A 14424-nucleotide genomic window follows, 5' to 3' on the forward strand; every position below is an offset into this window, starting at 1 on the left:
ACCGCATTAGTCATGGAGCCCTCTGGAAAAAAGCCTCTGGACAGACGAGTTCTCCAAAGAGAGAGACCCTCATCGGTGCCTTTAAAAAAGTGACCAGCTTTAACAATTTTTACCCATTTTTAGAAATAGTTGTTAAAAACACATCAAACTTCCTTGGCTGCTTAAATGACTGAAAAAAAATGAAATTACACTTTTGAAAATGATCAACGGTGAAGGCTGAGAAGCTGATGACCACAAGGAGCTGTGGGGCTTCCCTCATAGCTCAGGTGGTAAAGAATCCGCTTGCAAGGCAGGAGACCCCAGTTCCATTCCTGGGTTGGGAAGATCCCCTGGAGAAGGGAAAGGCTGCCCGCTCCAGTATTCTGGCCTGGATGGGGACGGGGGAGGACAGGGCCCGCCTGGGTCAGCCTGCCGATGGGTGAACAGGGAGGCTGCCTGTCTGGCCAGGACTATTTCAAGGGTGGTTCCGAGTTCTGAGGCCCTCCCCACCCAGTTCCCCTCCGGGGTGTGCTGAGGGTCAGCAGGCCGGCAGGGAAAAGGCCCAGATACACCCCCACAAACTGCCGCAGGAACACTTCCGTGCGCGGATCTCACCCTGAGGACCTTCCAGGTTACTGAGGCAGCAACACACACATGTATCACACGGGAAATGCACAGCACACAGCGCCAGCCCACCCGGCCCCAGGGCAGCGCCACTGGGTGACCACAGGTGCGCCAGGCAGAGGACCAGCGGGAGGGGTGGGCGCGCGGTCAGCACTTGAGTGAAGCGGCCGGGGCCAGGGAGCCGGCCGTCAGTGGGGACGAGTCCCACGTGGAACTCTGCAGATGGGGGGGTGCGGGCTGCAGACAGCGCGGATGTGCTGATGCCCCGAGCTGACGCTCAGAGATGCTGAGGGTGGCCAGCCCGGGGTCACCTGGACGCGTCACCCTTGGAGAGCGTGGCAGAGGGCTCAGCCGCTGACGTGGGAGAGGAGCGGCCGGATCGGGTGGGAATTCGAAGGTCTTGGGCCTGAGAGGCCGCTGGGGTGTGGGCAGGGGACATGGGGTGACCTTCCAGGTTCCGTCCACGTCCAGCTTGGAGAGGCCCCCGGGGCCCCCAGACGGGACGAGGGGCAGTCAGGGATGCCGGGCTGAGGCCTGGGAGCGCGCGGGTGCAGGGGGCTGAGTGCAGGTGCAGCCGGGACTGGGGGAGGAAGGTGGGGCCGGGGGCCGGGAAGGGTAGTGGTCAGGTCTCGGGGCTGTGAAGACAGGGTTGGCCGTGCATCTGACCATTTCGCCCGTGAGGCACTCCTTCTGCAGCCGTGGAAACACACCGACGGTAAGACCCCACTCATGTAAATCAGTCCCCTCCCCACACACACACAACTGCACAAGCGTCACTTGGAGACGGCTCTGGGTCGGGAAGGTATGACAAAGGACCACAGTCAAACTCCTAAGGGTCTCGGGAACTCAGAGGACCCCAAAGTCACCTGTGGCCTGTCATTTCTCTTGGGGGGGGGGGGAAAGACATGACATGAACGAGGACACGTCACACTGTCCTCTGCACTTTCCTCAGTACATACGAGTTACTTCAGCAGTTCTGGGCTTCCGCCTCCAAGGCACAGCTTTTCCTTTGCAAACTGCCCTGCACCCCGGTTTGTGGTGGACAAACGTGGTGATGGTCGGACACATGCGAGGCTGGCGTGAGACCAGAGCGCCCGCCTGGCCGCCTCTCAAGGTCCTGCCCGGGGGTGACCCGGTCGCTGCCCCTGCCAGGGGGCCCGGCCAAGCCAGCTCCCATCACTGGGAGTGAGTTAAAACACTGTTATAGAAGGGGTAACTGTGGCTGGATTTGAAATTACTGTTTTATTCCAATCCTGAATCTCAGAGATTACTAATCACAAGAACACCAGTAACTATCTGGTGGAAGAGCCCAACAGCACAAAATCCTAGTGGCCACATGACCCCCTCGAGAAGGCCCACGTGGTGTGTGTGCAACACCCAGAAAGCGCACGCGGCCCGGGCCAGCGTTCCAGCCAGAGACACTTCCCCAGAACCCGAGGAGGACGCCGTCAAATCAGACAGACCGATTGAAAATCGAGCACCTCTGACACAGTGACTCCTGTTTTCTTTTAAGAGAGTCAAGGTCAGTGGAGACGGGGCCTGGGGCGCAGCCTCCAGCCTGGACCCAGCCTGGCCGGTGACGGAACCAGGAAGGGGGCCACCGGAAAACAGGTTCTGTGACGCTGCCCGGACTCAGGGCCAGACCTGACGGTGGACGCACGCTTACTCTGGGGAAACACACACCGCAGAGCGAAGGGACAGGGCCCCCTTCCCCTACCTGTGAGCTCTGACCTTTAGAAAATAACCCGGGGGAAAAGTCCCCATCACATTACCCATCCCCCAGAAAAGTCCATAAACGCCCGGGATTAAACGTGACAAGGAGCGTGGGGCTCCTAGTGAAGAGGACCGGCAGGTGCCGGCTGTGATCTGTGCCGCGAGGTCCGGGTCTGGACCCCACAGCCCCAGCAGGCGGACACGGGGGCGTGGCCGGCAGGGGCGTGGCCGAGCGCCAAGAAAACCTGACCAACAGGAGCCTGGGGAAGGGGCCCCGGCACAAGCCCATCAAAGGGCCCCGCACGACTCCCGCAGGCCTGGTGCAGACTGAGCCGATGAAGGGGTGGGGACGAGGGGACGTGACACTGGACGGTGCCCGCCTGGGTCCTGGCCTGGCCACTCGAAGAGTTTTCTGACCACTGATCGGAAACAACTGCTCTGGACTTCCTGTGAGTAAGATGTTGGAACGGACCGGTCCAGCCACCCGCAGGCCACACAAGGTCAGGTACACAGATCCGCTCCACAGACGTGGAGTGTCCCAGGGGCGCTGCGTGTGAGCGCCACCCTCAAGGAACCTCCAGATCCCCGAGAGGGTCACACGGACCACAGGGGCGAGGACCAGCATCCACTCGGCATGTGACCGGCCCAGGAAGTCCTGTCGGCTCAACGCACAGGCCCCTCACAGGCACACAGACCAGAGCCACCCAGTCCAAGCAGGTGTCCACTCCAACTCTGGACAGGCACTTACCTGCTCAGCAAGGAGGGAAAAGTATGCAAGGACAGAAACCCAAACAGGAGCCTCAAGGAGCTGGACTCGCAGGGGATCTGTCCGTAATCAACGCACTGTAAATGCGGGGCTGCGAAGGGCCAGGGAGAGGGTTTTCACTGTTAATTTCCCGCAAAGCTGCAAATTTGCCTTCGTCTGTAACAGCCACAGGAGTCGTGTCTGGGATCCCCTGACTTTCCTCCTCTGACTTAAAGAACTGAGGCAATGAAGGGAAACACAGAAGCTGTCCATCTGGACTTAGCTTCGGTCCAGGGCAGCAGACACTGAAGGGGGCCCTCTTCTGCGGAAGGACCACTGGCCCTGCACGCGACCTGACCCCACGGTCTGGATCAGGCCTTCCCACCCCCACATCTCGAGGTACATGGCAGAAGCAAGACGCGTGCCTCGGAGGCCAGTGGAGTAAACTGAGGTGGCAGCCGCGCCCTGGGGCCTGGGCACCCACAGACCTGCCACCTCCCCAAGGCCGCCTGGGAACAGCCCCACACCTGGCCAGGACGGATGTGAGAGCTGGACCACAAAGAAGGCTGAGCACCAGAGAACTGATGTTTTTGAGCTGTGGTATTGGAGAAGACTCTTGAGAGTCCCTTGGGCAGCAAGGAGATCCTAAAGGAAATCAGTCCTGACTATTCATTGGAAGGACTGGTGCTGAAGCTGAAACTCCAATACTTTGGCCCCCTGATGTGAAGAGCCAGCTCATTGGGAAAAGCCCTGATGCTGAGAAAGATTGAAGGTGGGAGGAGAAGGGGATGACAAAGGATGAGATGGTTGGATGGCATCACCAACTCAATGGACATGAGTTTGAGTAAGCTCTGGGAGATGGTGAAGGACAGGAAGCCTGGCGTGCTGCAGTCCATGGGGTCACAGGGAGTTGGATATGACTTATCAACTGAATGACAGCAAAAACTGAAAAGCAAAATAAAAATTAAAATTCAGGGGCTTTTAGTGGTTGTTCAGTGGTTGGGGCCCCCCTGAGTCCACTACAGGGACCCTGGGTTCCACTCCTGGTTGGGAAACTAAGATCACACACGCCACACAAAACAGCCAAAAAAAAAAAAAAAAATCAGCTCTCTGGTCACATGAGCCACGTTTCAAGTGTCAACAGCACGCAGGACCTGGGCAGTCCTGCTGGGCACTTCTTTTGCTGCAGGGTGTTCCAGATGCCAGGAGATCCCAGCTTGGGGCCTGGAAACTCTGCTCACAGTGCCTCACCAGGGAAAGACTGAACTGCTGAGAAAGCCCGACAGTCAGTCCAGCCACCCTGCGGGCTGGGTGCTGCAGGCGGCAGGCGCCCCTGGTCCACAGGGGGTCCAACCCAGCGGGGCACTCTGAGCGAAGGTGTTTACCTCCAGCCGCGATGAGTCACTGTTCCCAGTGTGGGGCACGTAACTGCCGAGCAGACCAGACATTTACGTCCCCTCGGCGGGGGGTGGAGGGGGTGGGCACAAGCTTCCACCAGGCTGTCCTCCTTTTCACGCTGGCCCTGGGTTCCAGCCGGTCTGCTGCCGGCCGCTCCATCATCAGAAGCATCGGGCTTCATCCTGACATCCTTTCTACGTGGGCTCGGGAGCGTCACTAAGTTTACAGCTCACCTTTCACTAACGCTCCGGCTGAGGCTTCCTGGTAATGCACAGGAGGCTCCTTAACCTCCTCTGTAAGCTGCATCCAAACCAGACATGGGGGCGGGGACGGGATTTCTGGGCAGGCTTTCCACGACCCACGCCTGACTCCCTGCAGCCACCCCCTAATGCAGCACTGCGGGTCCCAGCCAATGGCACGCTCGCCTCATCAGGTCAGCACCTAGACTGGCCCCTCACCTAGAGCACCTGTGACTCAGAGAAAGGCGACGATGGGGGGGGGGGGGGGGGCGGTCCCAGCACATCTGACGTCACAGTGGCTCATCCAGAGACACAGCAAGAGCCTCAGGCTTTTCTGACACAAACCACGACAGGCAAAGCCTTTCCAGGATGGGAAGGAAGACGGGCCTGCTGCTGTGTGTGAGAGCGAGCTACTGGGGGAAGGAGAGAGAGACCCACTGAGAGGAGACAGGAGCGGGCGAGAAGGAAGGGAGGTTTACATCCGCCAAAAGGGGCCCAGTCTTGTTCTACAAGTGCGCTTAGAAAGGGCGCATGAAAAATCCCAGATGAGGAATATGCCATAAAACCCCATGTTGTCCCTGACGTCCCGGAGGGCCGAGTCACTCAGTGACCGCTGGCCTCGCTCTCCCATTTCCTGGTGGGTCCAGGGCCACAGCTGGAGGGGAAGGTAGGGGAGCCCCCGAGGGACCCCACAGCACCCCTCCAGGGGCGGGGAAGGAATAGAAGTCACTGGTGGGCTGGGCAGTTCCACCTGAACTAATCAGAAACTGACCGCACATATCAAGACACTAAAATTCAAGCCAAATCATGGCACAAGATGCTAAGAAAGGCTGACAGCAAAACTGACTTTTTTATTTCAACAAAATGTGCTCTCACTCAACTTTTAGGGCAAAATTAAACTACATCAGAAAGACTGATCCTTTCAAAGATTTCTATTTTCAAAGACATGAGTTACTGGGTTCAAGTGAATCAAAAGTAACTAACAATAGAACAGAAACAAAACATTTGTATATTAAGATATGTTGACCTTGAAAGTGAAAGTGAAGTCGCTCAGTCGTGTCCGACTCTTTGTGACCCCGTGGACTGTAGCCCACCAGACTCCTCCATCCATGGAATTTTCTAGGCAAGAGTACTGGAGTGGGTTGCCATTTCCCATGTTGACATTACATCTGCATGATTCAATCGGTATTTTCCTCAATGCCCAAAGCAGGAGGCTACGAAATCACCCGAGAGAGGGCAACCGGTTTTAAAGTTCAGGGGTTTTACCCAAAGTCCATGGACGAGGTTTCAGATCGCATCCTACACTCTAACCTTTAAGAAACTACTACTGTCCAGTCCTGGAGAGGCATGGGAGACCTCCCACAACTTGCAGAAAGATTGGAAAACTCTCCTCCCTTTCCCAGAAGACTTAAGTGAAACAACGTATCACAACACGCTAAGCAGAGGCCTGCAGGGAGAGGCAGCAGCCTTGCATCAATCAAGGCAGATGTGAAGGACATTTACCAAGAAATGAATACCCATCCTTGTTTCTTTTGTTTGGGGAGACAGAGCTATTTTCTCACAGAAAGTTATTTTTGAAATAAGCCTCTTATTGCTGTTTTTAAATAGATTAATAAATATATAAACTTTATTTTCTCAGGGCAATTTCCAATCTGCCAAGTGTAACACACACACACCCCATGTAGACAAGAGTTCTCTGGGCTTCCCAGTAAACAAACAGTTAAACACGTCCCCGGTGACTAAGGACGAGAGTTGCTCCCTAACGGAGTCACCGAGAACAAATACCCACACCTGAGCCTCAGGGCTAAGTGAAGCGAGCCCCCCGCAGGCTCACCCCGCACCCAGGCAGAGCCCGCCAGGCCCCAGGGTGCAGCTGCCTGCCGGCGGCCACTGAACCAGCAGGAGGCCGGGAGCAGAGCCTCCCTCTCCAGGGCCATGAAACACTGTGCACACAGGCAGACTACATTTGCCTTTCTTTTTAGATCTACCGGCAACATTTTTACCAGAAAACTAGAAACTCGTGAGAAGCCACAGAAGCCACGAGAATGAACTACAAAATCTCGTAACAAGTCACAAATGCAAGGGCCTATTTTCCAGGAAATCAAAGTAAAAGCATTTTATATAACCCTCTCATTTTAATATGAAATGCTTTAAATGCAGGGTAATTATGGAAATGAGGCATTGCTGTAATTCGAGTTGTCATTAACTTAGCAAGTTTATCCCCTGACATTCGCAAGATGCAGAAACAGCACATAGTAAATTACTGTATCTACACATCAAATGCTTTCCTTTCATGCCAGCACATAATTGTGAACAGAGCCATGTCTTTTTCAAAAGTACTATGAGCACCACTAAAACTCTACTCAATACTCTTTTAGCACCTACCAATTCCATTCCTTCATCAATGATGAAGACTTCATAAGTTATTATAAATTCAACACACACTGCATAACAAAACCCATCCTTACCACAGACTGATTTTTTAAACACTATAGAAACTTTTTACACGGGTGATGAGTCCAGAACAGCCGACGTGAATTCACTCCTGGAACACAGATTCAACACACGCGCTCTCACTTTGCTATAAATACACGCCTACAAACCTTTTTAAAGTAAGTTTTTAACAAGACACATTCTTTGAACTAGCACATGTGATAACACAATAACTGCCAACCGATGGCTCAACAGGTGAGGAGTCCACCTGCAATGCAGAAGATGCAGGAGATGTGGGCTTGATCCCTGGGTCGGGAAGATCCCCTGGAGGAGGGCCTGGCAACCCGCTCCAGTATTCTTGCCTAGGCAATCCCATGGACGGAGGAGCCTGGTGCGCGACGGTCCATGGGGTCACACAGAGTCGGACACGACTGCCATGACTGAGCGCGCAGTGAGAAACACACAGCAAAGCTTTTACTTAGAGAAAATGCCACATTTCATATTTCGACTGCACCATCCAGATGCGACTAGCCGGAGTCCAAAGCTCTGTTCCTTCCACGGCACACCGCCCCCCCCCCCCCCCGCCCCCCGAGTTTCATTCCGCGTGGGCACTATGCCCGGAGCTTCCAGACACACACCGCCTGGCCTCCTCCATCACCCGATGAGAGCACGCCTCCTTCAGGAGGCCTTTCGGCTGCATCTCTTCCTCTCCATCCCCCCGGCCCCAGTCTTCGGGGGTCAGGCCTGATGACCGTGTCCATGGGGCTCTGTGGGCCCCCCTGGCTCCACACACAGCCGCACGTGGCCCTGCTCCCTGCCCACCGCTCTCCTCTCTGTGTGGAAACACAGCCAGCACCATCAAGTCTCACCTCTTCACCCCTGGGACCTGATGCCCTCCCTTGCCCCAAAGGCGCCCCCAGCTCCGCACGTAGGCCTGCTCCTGACCCGCCGCCCAGGATGGAGGGGCCGCGTCTGGGGGGCCCCCGCGGCAGTGGGCTGGGGCTGGGGGTCCAGGGAGGAGGGTGGGGAGGACAGGAGCCAGCTGCTCTCCCTTGGGATGCTGGGCCCTGAGGCCTTCCACCCGCACCTGCGGTCCTCACCAAGTCTAGGGCGTTTCCCCGTTAATTTCAATATAATTTCAACCTGGTGACTACCAAAGATGGTTAGTAACGAATTCAATATTCTCCCAGTGACCAGCTGGAAAGGCAACGAGCAAGTCTGTCCTGCATGGGTTCACAGTGGGCAAGCTCAGTCGTATCCGACTCTCTGTGACCCCATGGACGGCAGCCTGCCAGGCTCCTCTCTTCACGGGATCTTCCAGGCAAGCGTACTGGAGCGGGTTGCAGTTTCCCTCTCCAGGGGACCTTTCCGACCCTGGGATCGAACCTGTGTCTCATGTCTCCTGTATCAGCAGGCGGGTTCCTTACCACAGATGCCAGCTGGGAAGCCTGTATGTTTTCATAGCACCTGAAAAATTATTTATGTAGTAAAATGCTTTGGTGGTTACAATTAATTACTTTTTATCACAGGACGCCTGCGGAGGCCATGATCTGTCACATCTCCGTTCACAACACGCCTTTCGGAGGGTGGACTGCATCACCATGAACCGGGACACGTGTTGGCGGCCACCGTCAACGACGGGAGAACAGGGGACAACGGGCTGAGGGACGCGGGCAGAGCCCATCAGAAGCGCGCCACGGGGGAAGCACGTGCCTGCTTCCTGCCCGGCCTCTGCCCATGGGGCAGGCTTGGCCAAAAAAAAAAAAAAAAAACATCGGACCTGAGCCTGACCAAACCCCCAGGTCCGACAACCGATTTACAGAACGCCAGGGGAGAGGGCACGGTCAGTGGACAGCACGGGAATCCAATCTGGGAAGAAAGACCGTGGGAAAGTGTACGGGACAAATGACCCTGTTTCTTCATCAAGGACAAAAAGAGGGAGGAGGGGGAGGGCGGGAATGAGACGGAGCCTGCAGTTTGAAAGAGATGTGAGAGACACGCCAGCCAATCACAGTGTCTGGACCTGATTTGGTTCCTGATTCGAACGAACACGCTGTGAGAAAAGAAAAGAAAAAAAAAAAAAAAAACAATTCACGCCACGGGAAGGGAAATCCAAACACTCATTGGAAGTTTGATGATAGTAAAGAGATTGTTATTAATTTTTTACGTGTGATAATGACACTGTGGTTAGGTTTTTTGAAAAAGGAATCTTTATCTTTTGTTGAAATATTTACAGACGGAGTGTTGGGACACTTGCTACTTGTGGGGAGGGCGGGTGGGAGGGAGATGGGTGGGGATGCAGATAAAACGAGCTTGGCCACGGTGTGGCAGCCGTGGGGGCTGGGCGATGGGCATGGGGAACCACTCCGTCTCTACGCTTGAAACTTTCTGCAATGAAAACTCTTCAAAAGAAAAAAAAAAAAAAAAAGCTATGCTCATCACAGAAAACTTGGGACACACGGAAAAGTAAAACGAATCCCATCAATGTCACCACCCGCGGAAGCCACCACAAACGAAGTCTCACTTTTACTGTAAAAACTCACATCTGCATGTTCACATGCTTATTTTATGACACTTTTGGGAAAGACGGTTGGAACGGGGAGACGAGAGAGCAAGCCCAAGGCCATATGGGGTCCCCCTCCGTTAGCTCACAGGTTCCATCCAATTCAAACTCCAGATCTGCTGGCCTGACGATCTCCAGCCACACACACAAAGCACATCCGCCCGCAGGCCCAGGAGAGGCCCACCAACCACCCGCCTCAGAAACCCGGAGTCTTGGGGACCCTCTTCTCCCCCGGGGGGAGCTGCAGACTCAGTCACTGATTTCTCATCGACAAACACACGTGTAAACACTGCGCTTTTACACGCCGACTGCTGGCGGGCCTGTCTCCATGTAAAGCTGATGGCACCCAGCCCAGGCCTGGGGACCTGGGGGCCCCTGGAGACCCACAGAGGAGGGGCCGTGGCAGGACTGTCTGCGCCACACCCCCCCAAAGTTCACATGGTCACCCAGTGGGGTCGGCCCCCAATGGTGTCACGAGCAGTTTTTTTTTTTCTCCTGCCAGTAATTTCAAAAGTGTTTCATTTCAGTTTTGCAAAAACCTACTGGTACATTCAGGGTTTCCTCTCCACCTCATGCGTCCCTGAGTCGGGGGAGGGAGAGAACGGACAGCCTGGGGAGCTGTGTGGGGGGTGTGTGTGCGCGCACAGGGGGTGTGTGTGTGCGCACAGGGGTGTGTGTGTGCACGCAGGGGGATGTGTGTGTGTGCAGGTGTGTGTGTGTGTGCATGCAGGAGTGTGTGTGTGCGCGCGGGGGGGGGGTGTGCGTGCAGGGGGTGTGTGTGTGTGCAGGGTGGCGGTGTGTGTGCAGGGGTGTGTGTGCGTGCTGGGGGGGGTGTGTACGTGCCAGGGTGTGTGTGTGTGTGTGTGCCGGGGTACGTATGTGTGCGGGTGTGTGTGTGTGTGTGTGTGCGGCACATGGGGGTGCCCGGTGGGACAACCCACACAAAGAAGAGCCCGGGTCTCAGGCAGCTCCCACCATAAGCTGCGGGCGATGCAGCCCCCCTCGGGTAAGCACGCCCTAAAAGCACGACGGAGAGACATCCCGGCTTTGAGCGCTCATGGCCACACCAGCCACTGAGGCCTCAGAGGAAATGGACCTCGCCGCTGCCGTTCTTTGAAAGTCGGCAGCGAACTTCCCATCGCGAGGTGACCCAAGTGCGCACGTCCAACTTCCTTCCTCCGAGCTCAGTAAGGCTGCCTGACCGCTCTCCGCGTGCTGAGCGGACGCCCCGACCCCGACTCCAAAGAGCGGCTTTCAACAGCCCCTCCGTCCCAGGGATGCAACCACCTAGGCTGAGGTTCCGCAAGGAAACAGAACATAAAACCACGCAGGCTGCCGACACGTCTGTCCACAGGCCTGGACGTCTCAGAAACAACTGCCCTCTCCCAGGAAGGCAGACTCGGATGTCCGCTCGGGGTTTCTCTGCCAGCGTGCCCATCCTGTTCCCATGAGTTCTCCATCAGCCCGGCGCAGTGACTCTGAAAACAGCCCGATGAGAGCCGTGGGCAGGGCCCCGGCCGGAGAGGGGCGGCCGTCCGGGTTGCTGGCTCCGAGGGCCAGGGAGGCAGTATGATCGCCAGTCACGTTTCACAAACAATGGACCCGGGACTCGCCTATTCAGCACGTGAACCGAGGACTCCTCCGGCTGAAATTTCTTTCCCCTGACTTAGAGAAAATACTAGTGCATTCACGATTCGGTAAGCCTCGCCTCGCCAGGGCTGAACTCACTCAGCGGCTGGGCAGGGAGCTCTGAAAACAAGACTGCTGGGCGGACACCCTTCCAGAACCTGAATTTATACAAAGAAGCCCTAGCAGACCGGACCTCGGAGGGCCACAGGGCAGGGAGGGGAAAGGCGCTGTTTACCTGTCACTTTCTCACCAGGGGAGGGGCTGGCCCCAGTACGCACTTAATGGCCTGGATGGGGAGTGTGTAGGTTGTGGAAAAGACACAACAGAGGGATAGCAACCACCGGATAAGACAACTCTGTTATTCATCAAGTCCTGACTTTACAGAAACACATACCTTTCATGTTTGGAAAACAAAGTTTGTCTGCGGCTTTATCTCCTACGCCCCGCCCCCCCCCAGACCCCCCAGGCCCTAAACACCAGTAAGTCCTTGCTGATGTTGAAAATTACTCAGTAAGACACTTAACAACCAAACATTCTGAGATCTTAGAAAGGGGAGAAGGTTATAGAAACAGGCTTTGGGCCCTGGGACTCACCCCACCAAAAATCCTGTGGACCCAGGGTGCTTAGAAAAGTGAGAGGAATTAGTCAGAGACAACCCTGGAACACAAGTGCGCTGCAGAAACATAACACTGGTGAGGAGTGAGAAGCAACTACTACAGAGAAAAAGAAAGTGCCCAATGCGGCATGACTGCCTACACGGGGTTCCTCCTGATCCACACATGGGAGAAACCAAGGACCTCCCGGGTAGGGCGGCCAGGCAGGCCGGGAACCGGAAGGGCCAGGGAACACGAGGGTGTTGCTCAAGTCCCACAGGGCATCGGCTACCTGTCCCCCAAGCCTGGCAGGTCCCCTTCTCCTTGCCCTGCCTCCCTGCTGGGACGTGCCCTCCTGCCCAGGAACCCCAACTGTGCCCTGGATGCCCCCAGTCATGGGGACCCCTGACCTGCGTCCTCAGATACAAGGAGCGGACACTTCCTGTCCCCACCCCAGCCCACTCTCCTGCTGTCCCTTCTGGGCCCAAGTTCAGACCCGGTCTCTATTGAAGGGGCCTGGCCTTCCAGGCAACCCCCCCCACCCCCCCAACCCCAGGGACCCCTGCAGACCTTCTTGCGCAACCCTTCCAGCCAGTCCGTTTGAGGGCGACCGCGGTCCAGACAAGGGGCAGGGATAGGGTGTCCCTGGTGTCCGGGTCCTGGGGGAGGGCAAGGGCGACCCTCGATGCCCTGGGCTGAGGCAGGGAAAGGGTCAAGAGAGGCCCCGTGTCCAGATCGGGAGGAGACGGGGAGACCCCACGCTCTGCCGGGAGAGGGGGCAAGTGCGACCCTGAGGCCCCGCCCGCGATGGGGGGCTGGGGGCTGCCCCCGGCCCAAGGCAGGCAGGGGTCAGGAGGTGACTCCTGTCCAACGCCGGGCGGGGATGGGGGGCGGGGGGCGACCCCAAGCCCAGGCGGAGCAAGGGCTACCGCAGGGGTCGGACGGAGGACCGTCCCCGGGGTGGGGGCGGCGGCACTCACTGCTTGGGCAGCTGCAGGGCGGGCGCGCCGCGCCGCTGGAAGGCCCCGTCCACGAAGACGCCGTTCTTGCCGAGGCAGCGCAGGTAGAAGTGCGGCTCCTGGAAGCTGAGCTGCAGGTGGCGCCGCGAGATGAAGCTGGACAGGCCCATGCTCAGGTCCACCGAGCCCTGCGACGAGTTGCGGCCGATGGTGACGCTGGGCTGCCGCATGAGGAACTCGAACTCGCGGCCCTCCAGGCGCGCCAGCGCGGGCCCGGGGCTCCGGCGCACCGAGGCGGCGGCCGCGGCCACCAGGGCCTCGCCCGCCGCGCCCGCCGCGCCCCCCGCGATCGCGCCCGGCGGCGGCGGCGGCGGCGGCGGCGGGGGCTGGGCGGGCGGCGGCGGCGACGGGGCGGCGGCGGGCGCGGCGGGCGGGAAGGCGGCGGCGCACAGCACCGGGCTGCAGGGCGCCGAGCGCAGCGCCAGCAGGGCGCGGGCCCCGCCGTCCTCGCCGACCTCGGCCATGTTCGCGCAGCTCCGGGCGGCCTCCGGCGGCGGCGCGGCGCGCGGGGCGGGGCTCCGGGCGCGGCGGCCGCGGGATCCCGGCCCGGAGCGCTCGGAGCGGAGCCGGCGGGCGCGGCGCGCGCGGCGCCGCCAGAGGGACGTGTCCGCCGCCGCGCCTCGCCCGCCGCGCCCGCCCCGGGGTGGCGCCCTGGCCGCCGCCGCCGCCGCGCCCGGCGGTGGGGAGCCGCCTCCTCCGGTCCCGGGACGCGGGAGGGGAACCCCCCCCCCACACCCCTGAAAAAGCCGCACTGGAAAGTTTCGATCCTGGGCCACTCGCTGTAGAAAGGGACCACTGACGTCAGCAGCCTCCTGGGCTCTAGAAGCGCCACCCGACACCCCAAAGTGCGATCTTACTGAAGCACCAAGACTGCGGGGTCTCGCGCTGTAACTGGAGTTTGCCTGAAGTTGTGAGAGACCCCTGATGCCCCGAGTTCCAACTCGGAGTCCATTCACTCAACAAGTAGCTCCACGAGTGACCCCGAACAGCAGGCCAGGCGCCTAGGCCCTTACATCCGTTACAGTCTGATGGGGGCTCGGGGGAGGGAGACAGATGCTTGCAGGGGGGAATCTTCTGTGAAAAGGCAGATCTGGCTACTTCAGGCATCCTTCAGAAGTGCTTCATGCCGGTTCCTGAATCAGCCAGGGCCCTCTAAAAAAGAGGCGGCAGTGTTTGCGCACTGCCATCATTTAATAATTATTGGGGGGGGGGGGGGGGGGGCGGGGCGGGGAGAAAACAGGCCCTCCCTGGTAGAGCTTACAGTGTAGTGGGAGATGCAGACAGAAATCAAGTAACATTCCAACAAATTCAAAACTACAGCTGTCTCAAGCCTGAGGCCTTGTTGCAAGGTGACATGTGTAGGGAGATGGGCCCAGCCCCTTCCCCTCCCCCCTCCCCCCTCCCCAGGATGGGAAGCTTGTCTGCTTGCCCACTGTCCAGTCTGGGACTGCAGTGGGTATTAGCCCAACCATCAGGTGATTGAAAACAC

At 57.9% G+C, this 14424-nt stretch overlaps 1 protein-coding gene across 2 annotated transcripts in view; it reads right to left on the minus strand.

Moving 5' to 3' along the window:
- FOXK1 (forkhead box K1) overlaps positions 1 to 13399 on the minus strand; it is a 55128-nt gene extending 41729 nt beyond the window's left edge. For both annotated transcript variants that reach the window (XR_009694519.1, XM_061153730.1), the window contains exon 1: positions 12897 to 13399. Coding sequence is in view for 1 of the 2 variants with exons in the window: in XM_061153730.1 (XP_061009713.1) it covers positions 12897 to 13399 (503 nt within the window). In the remaining variant the exon portion in view is untranslated. The remainder of the gene's footprint in view (positions 1 to 12896) is intronic.
- Between the last annotated feature and the right edge of the window lie 1025 nt (positions 13400 to 14424).

This window comes from Dama dama, chromosome 10 (assembly GCF_033118175.1).
Source record: "Dama dama isolate Ldn47 chromosome 10, ASM3311817v1, whole genome shotgun sequence".
In the NCBI taxonomy this organism is placed as follows: domain Eukaryota; kingdom Metazoa; phylum Chordata; class Mammalia; order Artiodactyla; family Cervidae; genus Dama; species Dama dama.